The sequence below is a fragment of the Fusarium solani genome (genome assembly GCF_023522795.1).
Source record: "Fusarium solani strain SB1 chromosome Unknown bctg00000014, whole genome shotgun sequence".
NCBI lineage: Eukaryota > Fungi > Ascomycota > Sordariomycetes > Hypocreales > Nectriaceae > Fusarium > Fusarium solani.
This window is the reverse complement of record NW_027072141.1, coordinates 1,308,222-1,320,830: the sequence shown is the minus strand read 5'-3', so window position 1 is coordinate 1,320,830 and position 12,609 is coordinate 1,308,222. Positions and strand designations below refer to the sequence as shown.

The following is a 12,609-nucleotide window of genomic DNA, read 5'->3' as shown; positions in this document are numbered from 1 at the left end:
TCCCCGGCCTTTACCTTGAGTACGGAGGCTGATCATGTAGTACGGTTGGATGGATGGATGGATTTTATTTCGCCCGGAGGGAAGTCCCTATAGGGCCTTGGCACAATCTAGTTCACATCTCAGTACATTTGGTACCTGACACCCCAAGCCCCACGGAGTGGACTACGGTGGGCGATAGGGGTCACTGTTGCAAAACTCCCTGTCACTTCCTTTTGGGCTTAGGCGCTCTGGTCCTTAGTCATCCGAGTACTTCGTGTGAGCATGAGATATGTACCGCGGACTAGCAGCGGGCCCGCGCGGTGGCCTTCTGCCAGTCCAATTGACAGTTCGCAGCATCAGGTCCATAATGGTAGTCGGTTTGCAAACCATTTGCCACCATATTGATGCGCAAAACGCGATATCTAGAACTTGGTCCCGACAAGCTGAATTGATTCTTCCAAAACCAGTTCACCAAACAACTTTAGTTTTGCCATTGTCCTGATCGAAAGCGCGCCTGTTCCAGAAACAAGGAAAGCCGTCACCCAGTCCCTACCCTGATGGGGCTGGAAATGTGTAAATGTCGACGCCCATAAAGAAAAAAAAACATACATATATGGCAACGACTTTGAGGGCCTGATGTTTTTCGCTATATGATGGTATCTGGTTGAAATTTGGGGTTCAAAGTCTCGACTCTACGTCCTGGCCATGACCATTGTGTACGGTCTTCATCTTAACGTCCCCCCAAACTTGGAATGAGGAGCGGGACAGTGAGGTAGCAGAGGACTACCGCAGTAATCCCGCGTCTGGTCAGCAGCGGACTAGCGTAGCAACCTCGTGCTTAAATGGGTCTAGCGACTTCATCCGCTGTGACAAAGGGGGCATATTGTCCATCGCTGAGGCTGCTCGGCTCTGGATTGTGAGCGTGATCAAGTCGTCAGATACATTTCCACTACTAACTCGATGCGCAGCAGCTCAATAAATCGGACGAGGAAGAGATGGAAGAGGACAATTGAGTGTTGGTGCTGTCCAGTTCGACCGTCATGGTGGCGGCCGATGTCTGTAGGACTAGATAGAAATCTGCTTTGCTGGTCCGCAGCGACCCCGCAGCTTTGATTACATCCTCTGTAACGCGAAAAAAAATCTAAGAATCTATGCCGAGGTACACGTAGCAATGTACTGCGGGTCGGGTTGCCCATCTCGCTAACCCGTTTTGTCTCTCTTCCGGTGGTTTTGGGGTTTTGCAACAGTGACCCCTATAGCCTGCCGTAGGCGAGGTACATGACGGAGGCTTTCGACAATTGAAGGGATAGTTATATTTATAACTATAACTACAGAAAATGATTTGTCCTCAGTCCGACCTTTTTATAACTACAGAAAATGGTTGCGATTTTGTCGTCAGTGGCACGGGAAAGACCGTCCTACCAGTGGCTCTCGGTTGTTTCTTTTCTACACGTGGCGATCGATTGTTTCTTTGGCTACCTGCCTCCTAACCTGATCTTCCTGTTCCCCCCCGATGGCAGGGCCGGGCCTGAAATCTTCAATGCCAGACGCTTGCTCTCTTTTGTTTCGACCGCTTTCCACGTCAGACATGGCGCGCCATTTGTTTTACCTCTCCTTTCCCTCCTCACCACACCCGTGGCTCATATCCACTTGCTACCATGCCCCGGCAAGAACCAGTCAGAGTTCCAATTGATGAGATACCCCGTACATGGGAAGATCTGGATGGGCAGCGCACTCAGAATAGGGCCCGAGGGAGTCAGGGAACCCCTCAATCGACGGTTCCAAACTCCCTGGCATCTCAGAGAGCCGTCCACCGCCCGCAAGGGCCGCTCAGTGTCCATTTTGACGATGTCACTCTACAGGATCTCCTCAAGCTTCGAAGGGAGCTGGTCAGAGTCCCTCATGAGGAGATCCTCCGCATGCTGGCTCTCCTCGAGCCCGAAGAGAGCCGGTCAGAGTCCCTCACGAGGAGATCCTCCGCATGTTGGATCATCTGGACCGCCAGCGCGCCGAAGACCGAGCCCGTCAAATGGCCGGAGAGACTACGCAACTAAACAGCTCCCCGAAGAGGCCGCGGCCGATGGGGGAAACGCTTTCAACTCCGCCGAACACGCAACCAAACCGCGCCGCAAAGAGGCCGCGGCCGATGCGGGAAACCGTCCAACTCCAGCGGGAGTCCGTCAAATCTATTCTACAACACCACGAATCGTGCTTTCGCGACAAGGAGGAGGCATCGGCAACAAGATCATGGTGCAAAGAGGTCCCACTCGCCCTTCAGGTGGAGGCTTCCAAGTCGTTCTACCAGGCGTTTAAGGATGAAAAGACGTTGCCGATTTCGCATTGCGTCTTTTGCTACAGAAAGCATGCGCCTTGCGAACTCACTACCGTCCAGTGGAAGAGGCTGTTGACGCCATCCCTGCTGCAGGCAACGAGGACTCTTCAGCAGTGCCGGAAGTGCCTCCCACTGGACGACAGGGCTGCAGTTCAGGTGTGCCGCGAGTGCCGCACCGGCTTGGAAAATGGAAAGCTTCCGAAGGTCTGCTCAGTCAACAATATGGACATCGGATGCGAGCATCGGTACCCTGAAGAACTTGATGGCCTCTCTCCTGTTGAAGAGAGGCTGATTGCTCTCCAGGCCCCTTTCGGCTACATCACAAAGTTCACCGTTGACAACAAGACCCCGTCGGGCCTCAGTTACCGGAAGCATGTGAAGGGCCATATTGTGGTATTTCCGAACAAGGTGGAGGACCTCGTTGCTACAGTTCTCCCCCACCCCCTTCTGGAGACCATCGAGAACATCCACGTCTCTTGGAGCGGCTCGAGCAAACCTAACGCTGCAGACGTTGGGCATCTTCTTCAGGTGCGCAAGTCCCGTGTAAGGGCTGCCTTGTCGTGGCTCCAAAGGAACAACCCACTTTACGAGCACATCAGAATCAACCACGGCGAGATAGATGGCTGGCAGTACGCGGAGGGCTCTAATGTTCCCACCCTCATCATGAGCATGCTGCAGAGGGAGGAGCCGTCTGTTGTTGAGAAGACGCAGACGGATCATATCGTCCCAGATACCGATCGAGGGTTGGAGGAGAACCGGTTCGTGAGTATTGAAGAACTTCTCAACACCTCGGCACCAACCGGCTCCGGCTCCGGCCACTGCCCTCGGGATGGCACTCTGTCGATCGAACAGCACCATCCCTTGCCTCCGGATGACGCCGACGGCGACGGTGAAGTCGTTTATGGGACGTCATCATCCGGCATGTTTCCTCTTGACGGGCCAGCCGCCTTCGAGGAGGCTGATAAGCTTTCCTTCTTAGCCGACGCTCTCCAGACGAGTCGGAGTCGAGATGCCGACGATGCTGAACCATGCGCTATGCGACTTCAGACAACAGGTGAACAGCCGTTCATCAGAGTGGAGCGTGGTGCCGACTTCGCAGATACCCTGCACGAGGACTTCTTCCCGCGGACCTTCCCAAAGCACCTTCCTTTGTCATCACACTTTCTTGGCATACAAGTGTTAAGAAAGTGGCTCTGTCTACACCTAATTCCTTAACAAGTGCACAACAAACGTCCCAATCTGCGCTTTGCGCAGCTGCAAGCTGCGGCGATGGCTTCGTCAATGACGAACCCGCCTGCTGCCCCGGACCCCTTCGATCTGGGGATCCACACTCCCGCCAATCTCAATCGAGGAGCCCGTGCAGCCCTCTTGCAGAACAGCCCGGCGGCCGTCAACGCCCCCGTCGGTGTTTCACCTAGACCCGGGCGGGCGGCCCAGACACCGTCTTCACCACTCATCGCCGCCACCACTGCTGCAGCTACGGAAGGAACTGCACGCGAACACCCCTCATCGATCTTCGAACAACGACCAGTTTCTATCATCGAATCAGCCAATGATCTCGCGCGCGAGCGCGTTGAAGAATACAACGCCAAGTTGATGGTCTTCCAGGCCTTTTGCGCCAAGTTTGAAGAAGCCGCCCAGCAATTCACCACCGGACCGCAACGGCGTTTCGCTCAACAATTTGCCGACAGCTTCCTTGACTCCTGGAAGCGGGAGCTCTCCAGCCACGGATCTACCTCTAAGCCCACGTACAGCAGCGTCACTGCCGCCTCGCCTCCCGTTGCAGGCGACCGTCGGACCCACCCGCATCAGCAACATCGTCAGCAACAACAACAGCGCCAACAGATTCACCCACCTCATCGTCAGGGGCAACCGACGACCGCCGCCCCACCCCGACAGGATCTCCGTGTCTTCATCCGTCTAGAAGCCGAAGCTCCGGCCCGGGCTCAGAGTAGCTACGCGATCCGGACCCTAATTCGGGAGAAACTCGGTGCCGTTTCAGATAAGATTCGACAAGTATTCCAAGTCAGGTCTGGATGGGCCATCCAGACTGCCGACCCTGAGACTCGCGACTTCCTCGTAGAAAAGCAGGCCGAGTGGGCGGCTGAATTGGGGGCTACGACAGTAGAAACGAATAAGGAATGGTTCACCTATGTGGTCTCAGACTTTCCCACAAAACTGACTGACTTTCGTGGTAACGAGGTGGACAGCGACAGTATTGTCAGCGACGAGATAGAAATTCAGACCGGACTCAAGCCTGTTAGTGTACGTCCTGTGCGACAAGTTTCGGATAACCCCTGGACTAAGACCTTACTTGTGTCCTTCTTGAAGCCTACGAAGAGATACTGGTCTCTCTTTGGCAGCCGCGCGGCTAGACTTCTCGATAAGACTGACCGCCTCAGACAATGTGAAACATGCTGGGACTACCATTTAGCCCGCAACTGCCACAGACAGCCAGTCTGCCAACGCTGCGGTAAGACTGGACACAGTGCAGACGACTGCGCTGCATCAGAGCAGTGCATCAACTGCTTAGGTCCTCATCCGGCCTGCTTCCGAGGGTGCCCTGCTCGGCCGAGGAAAGTGCACGGCGTCTTCCGCCGGCTCACCAGAGAGCAACGAGAACACGTCCGGGCAGTGGGCGCACAGACATACCGACAACGTCACCTGGAATCACGACTAGAAACTCAACAAGACAACGCGACTATTCTACAAAGAAACGACAGCACATCATCTGAACAGCTGAGCGTTCGTGCTCCAAGTCCAGCGGCATCAGGCGCACCTTCGTGCATCATGGTGGCCACGACCCCCCAGGCCGGCTACGAAGGGGAGGAGGAGCCCGAGCAACCCAGACCAGGCTCACCAAGGAAACGTCGAATAGTACTTATCACCCGTACTCATGACCAGGAATAAGTACTCACGGACTCAAAAGAACGACAGGAAGCCGCTCAGGATCTTCCAGGCAAACGTCGGCAAGATCCCTCAGGCCCACGACTGCGCCCTGGCGCTGGCCGACTCTGAACGATACGACATCGTCCTTCTGCAGGAGCCATGGACGGCCCACACAGACAGCCTCTCCCTGACCAAAACCCACCCGGCATACGACGCATTCGCACCTGTCGAGATGTGGGATAGTAACGACACTCGGCCGAGGGTCATGACATATGTCCGAAGAGACCCAAGGCTCCTGGCTGATCAGATCAGGCCCTTCCAGACTCGAGACATTCTCTGGCTGGCGATCAACGGCATGACGATAGTCAACTTCTATCGTCAGAACGATGAGCATGACGCCCTGGAGACACTGCTGCAGTGGCCTGTCCCAGGACGCTGCCTCGTTGCTGGCGACTTCAATGCCAGACATCGTAGTTGGCAGACAGGCCCTACTACCAACCGCGGCCAGGAGATCGCAGCCTGGTCATCAGAAAACGATCTAAACCTACTCAACTCTCTGGACATCCCAACAAACCCATATGGCAATACGATCGATCTCGCCTTCACGAATATGCCATTGGCCGAGGCTATCGTCGAGGACCATCTCGCCACTAGCTCCGACCACTTCACGCTTAGCCTGACGCTGCCCGACGTCAGGCCAGCTCCGACTCAGCTGGGCAAGGTACGGGTGACAGCAGACGACGAGCTCAAACGATTTGTAGAGATCGTAGAGCTCGGGGCCGCAGAAATCCCCTCGCGGATTCGACTCCGGCGGACCTAGATGAGCTAGCCTCCGCACTCGTGAATCTCTTGATGTCGGCAGCGAAGGCAGCCGGACGGCCTTCACGGAAGAGCACGCGTTCTGCTCCGTGGTGGACCGAGGAGTGTGTCGGCGCCGCCGCAGCTTTTCGTGCCGTCAGAAGACTCTACCCTCGCGGCTTCAATCAGGATGTCCAGATCGCCAAGAGGGACCTCCATCGCGTGGTCCGCCGGGCTAAAAGACAGTATTGGCGAAACCTCATCGATAGTTTCTCCGACAGCAGTGCTGTTTTCAAAGCTGTCCGCTGGCTAAAATCTCCAGGACCTTTCCAGCCCCCACCGCTACAGGTCGACGATGTCGTATACGAGTCTCAGATGGATAAGGCCAACGCACTTCGGCAAGCCACACTGGAACGACGGACTGCTGAAGACGACATCACAAACCCCTGGATATCAGTCTCTTCTCCTAGATCGATCCCATTCCCGCTGGAGATTTCGCCGGACGAGGTTCAGTACGCGACTCTTCACACAGGCAATACATCTCCAGGATCAGATAGCATCACAGTGGATCTCCTCAAGGCTGTATGGCACATCATCGGGACGCACGTCTGCCGCTTGTTTAAAGGATGCCTGACGACAGGCCACCACCCGAAACCGTTCAAGGAGGCGGAAGTGGTCATGATCGCCAAACCCGGACGCCGCGACCTCACGTCGCCAAGGGCCTGGCGACCTGTCTCTCTGCTCTCCTGCCTCGGCAAAGGGCTGGAACGTCTGATCGCACGCCGTCTATCGTGGGCAGCTGTCCACTACAGCGTCCTTCACCCACAGCAAGCCGGGGCTCTCCCAAAAGGTCAGCAACAGACCTGGTGGCCGCCCTGATCCATGATATCGAAGAAGCGTTTGCACGCAAGAAGGTGGCCACCCTGGTCACGATGGACATCCAAGGTGCTTTCGACACCGTCATGTGCAACAGACTGGTCTTGCGTCTTCGCGAACAAGGCTGGCCTGACCATCTGGCTAGATGGGCCGAGTCCTTCATGAGGGATCGATCAGCCCGTGTCAGGTATCAAGACACCCTTACCCCCTTCACCCCTCTCCAGTGCGGCCTCCCCCAAGGCTCACCGGTATCGCCGATCCTCTTCCTGCTCTATACCGAACCAATCTACCGACTGGGCAACCCCCAAGGCCGCTTCGGCTACGCAGATGACACGGCCATCCTATCCATAGGCGACACAGTAGACGAGAGTGCTGCCATGGCATCCAGCGCCATCGCGGAGATGGTGCGTTGGGGCGCGGAAAATGGCGTGTCCTTCGACCCGAAGAAGACTGAAGTCATGCACTTCTCCCGCGGCAAACTCAGGACGGCACCGGCAGTAAGTCACGGCGATGTCGAGAAACACCCCGAGTCAGCTCTACGCTGGCTTGGCATCTGGCTCGATAGCAGGCTGTCGTTCCGGATCCATGTCGAAAAGTGGGCGGCGAAGGCACAGGCCGTCGCCTACCACCTGCGAGGACTGACCAACACGATACACGGTCCTCTCCCGAGCGCCGTGCGAAGCGCCGTCAGAGCGTGTGTCGAGCCAGTGCTACTGCACGGCTCCGAGGCGTGGTACCCGGGCAGGACCAGGCCGCGGTGGAGCCAGCCTGCCAAGGACATGCCATCAAGTAATCAGCATCTCATACAAAGAATGACGAAAGCCATGAACCAGGCCATGAGAGCCATACTTCCCGTCTGGAGGACAACACCAATCGCTGCTCTCCACCGAGAAAGCGGGATACCGCCGGTTGATCAGCTACTCGAAGCAAGGCGACTCAGATTCTCGGCGCGACTCAAGTCGCTTGATGAGGCTCACCCCCTGGCGAGCCGGACACGCCCACCCCGCCAACCTACCTACCACGACCTTATCAAACGAAAATACCAAGCACCGCCAGAGAGCAGCTTCAGGACACGGCTTCAACGCACCGACGAGCTCCTCGCACCCTGCGCACGACCAAAGCTTATCCAGCAACGCTTTAGCGATGAGCAAACGACACCGCTGCAGACAGCATCGAAAGAGAAGACGGCTGAGGCCTTCCTTCACTGGGTCCAGACTCTCAATCCACTCGTCCTGGTCGTATACTCAGATGGCTCCCTGTCTTCGGACGGGGCAGCTAGCTACGGCTTTACCGTCCACCAGAACGGTCTCCCGATCTCTGATGGATCCGGTCGCCTCGGGCCGGCCGAGGTCTTCGATGCCGAAGCAGCAGGAGCATTAGAGGGCTTAAAGGCCGCCCTGAACCTGCAAGAGTCAGCAACTCAAGACATCTTCATCTGTCTGGACAACCTCGCCGCTGCTACATGCCTGCGGGGCACACCATCAGACTCCTCCCAGGAAGTCTTCCTCGAGTTCCAGTCCTTAGCAGCATCCCATGGGGCTGCTCAGGTGCGCTGGGTACCGGGCCACACCAACATCCCCGGTAACGAACAAGCGGATAAATTAGCAAAAGCAGCGTCCTCGCTGCCCGAGCCCGAGGGCGCTAGGCCAACGCTGGCCTACTTGCGAAGATTCGCAAGGCTGAAACCGAAGGAAGCATTCGGAACCTGGTGGTCTTCCGCCTCCCCTGAGCAGTACAAGAGATTGAATCTCAAGGCGACAGTAGCTTGCCCGCCGGAGCTATCGCTCCCGCGTACGGTCTTGCACCACTTGCTCGCCGCAAGGTCCCTTCACGGGGATTTTGCCGCATACCACGAGAGGTTCAATCATACTGAAGCACGAGTACTCTGCTCATGCAATCGACGCAAAACACCTGACCATATCTTCTACTGCAGAAAGGTACCGCCACGGAAGCGAGCGAGGCTCGCTCCATCGCCGAATACGGCAGTGAATCTGGCGTTAGGAAAAGACTTTGATAAGTTCGTCAAGCTGGCCAAGATAAGCGCCTTCTTTGATAGGATCTGCCCTCGCTACTAGACAGGGGCCGACCTGAGATGCAGTGGCGTCTGCCCCCTCCTTTATTCTCTTTTCTCTTCTGTTGTTACCTCTTTCTATTACATAGGCTTGGCCAGACAGGGAGCCGCAACGCTCTCTGTCTGGCTGCGGCCATCCTCAACCACAGCCCTCCACCATGACTATCCTAGTCATGAGCTGCCCCGCGGCTACTATTTACTAGCCGTGCCTGGACCGCCCGCTGACGGGTAACAGGCTCGATGTAATGCGCCATTTGTGCCGATGATATGCTGGATAGGGGACACTGTATGGTTAGATCATAGGTAGACTCCCGTAGCTCAGCACGTCCTGTGCTCCCTTAGGAGACTTCTGGAGCCTCACGGCCCCCCGGACGAAAAATATACATACATACATACATACCAGGTTCTCACATATTCCCCCACACTTGCGCAAGTACCCCCTAAACGGCACTAGTCGCATTTCATGGTCACGAGGATTCGCTTTTCAACCTCTCCCACGCTGGACATAGTCCACATGGGAATTGGGAAATAGTCTCATTCAATAAATTACTATTGAAATTTTAGAAAGTAGTCGTTTATGGGATGCGAGGAAGCATGATTGCTGCAGTTGCACGATACCTATTCTAACGTGTAAGTCTCGGCGGTTTAGATGTATACACTAACACATCTTAGCACATCCACATAGCCTGGGCATTCAAGACACCAAATCAAGCTCGATCGCGTCAGGTAGCGTCAGGGGTCGGTTAACGCGTTCAAGAAATGACACTAAAACGAGCCCCGCGTGAGTTTCAGCGAACCGCGTCACTCATTCGACCGAATCGATCGATTGCGATCGAAAGTTTGGGCCCGTTCGATTCGATGGCGAATATAATATGGCCTGTTCGATTAAATGAAAAACGCCACATTCGATTCGACGCAATCGAATATCGAATGAGACCTTCCACCTTCGATTCGATGCAAATCGAACGGGCCTGTGGCAGATTCAACATCGAATTGAACGCCAAGAAATTCGATTCGATATTCGTAAGACTTGGCATCGAATTAATCTATCAATTCGATTCCCGTTCGTAAGATATCCATCCCTGGGGTTAGAGAAGTGACATGGATAATAGTGTTGCATAGGCAGCCACAAGAAACGGTGTCACGATTACGCGTAAATCGTCAGAACAGTGTTACAGGTCTGTTGCAGGGTCAGCAGATCTAGTATCGTAGCCTCGCCTCTTTACCTATAAGAAGGAGGAGAGCAAGAAGACAATCATTCCGATCATCATTAGATTATAAGTTACCTAGTGAGAGCGCGCTGTCCGACAGTCTGCTGCCTCGACTTTCAATATTGAATTATGAGTTCATCTTCAAAAATTATCACTAATACCCTTACTCGATCACAGACTAGAGCATCACCCGATGATCTGCCCTTCGAATCATCTAGCTTCGACGTCATTTTCCGTACCACTCATCCAGAGAAGACCAAACTAGGCCCATCTGGAAAACGAAAGACGTCTGGTCGTGTTATATATGAATGCCTTCATTGTCCCCCAGATAGCCCATGGTTAAATAGAAAGCATGGCAATGCTATTTACCACGCGAAAAGGAAACATGCCTCTATTCTTCAGACGGAGGCCAGTACCATAGACGAGCACGGCTCAGATATTATTACCCGACCATCAAAGCAGCCTCGGATGGACAGTTTTTTTCACAGTCGGCCATCAGATACCACTTTACGCCGCGTCTTTAACCGACAGCAATATATAGAATCGATTGTCGGTCTTCTCACACGCCGTCGTTTACCATTCTCCGCGGTGAAATGGGATGAGATGCAGGATATCATATTGGCATGCAATCCGGCTATTGAGGATCTTCTCCTCACGTCCCGCGACGCAGCTATGCGTCATATTACCACTACTTTCGACTTATACCGATCCCAATTGAAAGCAAAGCTTCAGGCGTCCATATCGAAGATCCATCTCTCGACCGATCTCTAGACATCGCCTCATCGGCATGGCATTTTAGCAGTATGCGCTAGATGGGTTGATAATAGCTATCAACTTCAAAAGGCCCTGTTAGCTATGCCTGAATGTCGATACAGCCACAGTGGCGAGCGCCAAGCAACTCTAATGGCAGAAGCAATCAAAGAATACAGTATTGCAAAGCAAATCGGCTATCATACCGGCGATAATGCTACTTCAAACAATACCTATTTAAAGCATCTCTCTCAAATGCTACAGGATAAACACGGTATATATTATTTAGAACGTTAATTAATAGGTAGTGGGTTAACTAAGTCTAGATATCTTTCCATCCCAACCAGCGTCGAATCCGATGCATCGCTCATATCATAAATCTCTCCCTTCAAGCCTTTCTCCTTGCGTCCTCGAAAGAAGCTTTACGCGCAGCACTTGCCGCTGCTAGCGACGTAACCGGCGCCGAGATGTACAAACAATTCTACTTCACACTATATGATATATCCGCCAATGAGCCAGCATCGCGGTCTAAAGCTTCGGGACAGCAAGAACAGTCTTTCAGTAAGATATGGAAGGGAAAGGCTAAAAGGGCCGCTCGGAAGCCCCCCGATTTCAAGGATGACAAATTCAGAGGCTGGCAAGCCATCCCGGCGATGCATAAACTACATAACATTGCGGTCTAGCTTCGAAATTCATCTATCCACAGTGATCTATGGGAGGATCAAGTATGCTTGCGGCTTGGGATCAATAACGACACCCGATGGAACTCTTAGTATAAGCTAATCGATAATCTTATCCGAAGACAATCATAGATCAAGCAATTCTTACTTGATTACGATAAGGAGATCAACGATAATATCCTCAACTCATCAGATTAGGATTACCTTAAAAAAACACATAGATTTCTCCACCCATTCGCGTCGGCAACTTTATGGGCTAAGGGTAAGAATTCTACCTTGTCGCAAATATTAACAGTTATGGATGGCTTATTACGCCACTATGAAAAGAACAAGGTTTACTATCTCTTGATAGACTTAAAACCCAAGCTTGGCTAATTATCCAATCTAGGAACATTACTCGAAGCCAGAGATGCTTGATCGCCGCATCCTTCATTCAATTGAGATGGGCTGGTTCATTCTCGACAAGTATTATACTATGACCGAAGATGCGCCTGTTTACGCTGCCGCCCTCCTTCTTGATCCTTCAAAGCGAATCAAGTACATTGAGCGTCACTGGCCAGAGTCATGGCACGAGAACGCCATTGCTGGTGTCCGTACAATTTGGGAAGAAGAGTACAAAGCTCAGCCTGAGACTAGACCTGCAGAGTCGGTTAATGAGGTATCTGCTTCGCAAAAGCGGCAGCCGAACGAGTGGGACGCTTTACTTAAAGAGTTAGAAGTCACCGAGGATCTGGGTAATTGTATGGACGATCTTGAAGACTTTATCAAGGCAACACCCATCAAAATAAGTGGATCACCACTTCAATAGTGGTGTCATAAGGATCAGCGGAAGACTTATCCTCAGCTAAGCCGAATGGCTATTGATATCCTCTCGATCGCGCCTGAATCAGCTGATCCGGAATCTGCTTTCTCTGGTGGTCGACGTACTCTCTCCTGGGATAGAGAACGAATGACTTGCGAGAATCTTGAGAAGGTTAAATGCATAGGTAACTGGCTGCGTGAAGGGCATATCCAGAAGGCTGT

General features: G+C 53.4%; 2 protein-coding genes across 2 annotated transcripts; both read left to right on the top strand.

Annotated features, from left to right (window-relative positions):
* Positions 1-1,637: 1,637 nt before the first annotated feature.
* On the top strand, positions 1,638-8,949 carry MRS44_017898 (uncharacterized protein; the record flags this gene model as incomplete). The annotated part of the gene is made up of 6 exons (XM_065615786.1): positions 1,638-1,930; positions 2,038-3,487; positions 3,566-5,188; positions 5,241-5,921; positions 6,026-6,767; positions 6,827-8,949. 6 exons carry the CDS (start codon positions 1,638-1,640, stop codon positions 8,947-8,949), a joined length of 6,912 nt encoding a protein of 2,303 aa, XP_065471858.1.
* Positions 8,950-11,995: 3,046 nt separating this feature from the next.
* MRS44_017897 (uncharacterized protein) lies at positions 11,996-12,394 on the top strand (the record flags this gene model as incomplete). Its single annotated transcript, XM_065615785.1, has 1 exon — positions 11,996-12,394. One exon carries the CDS (start codon positions 11,996-11,998, stop codon positions 12,392-12,394), a length of 399 nt encoding a protein of 132 aa, XP_065471857.1.
* Positions 12,395-12,609: the final 215 nt, after the last annotated feature.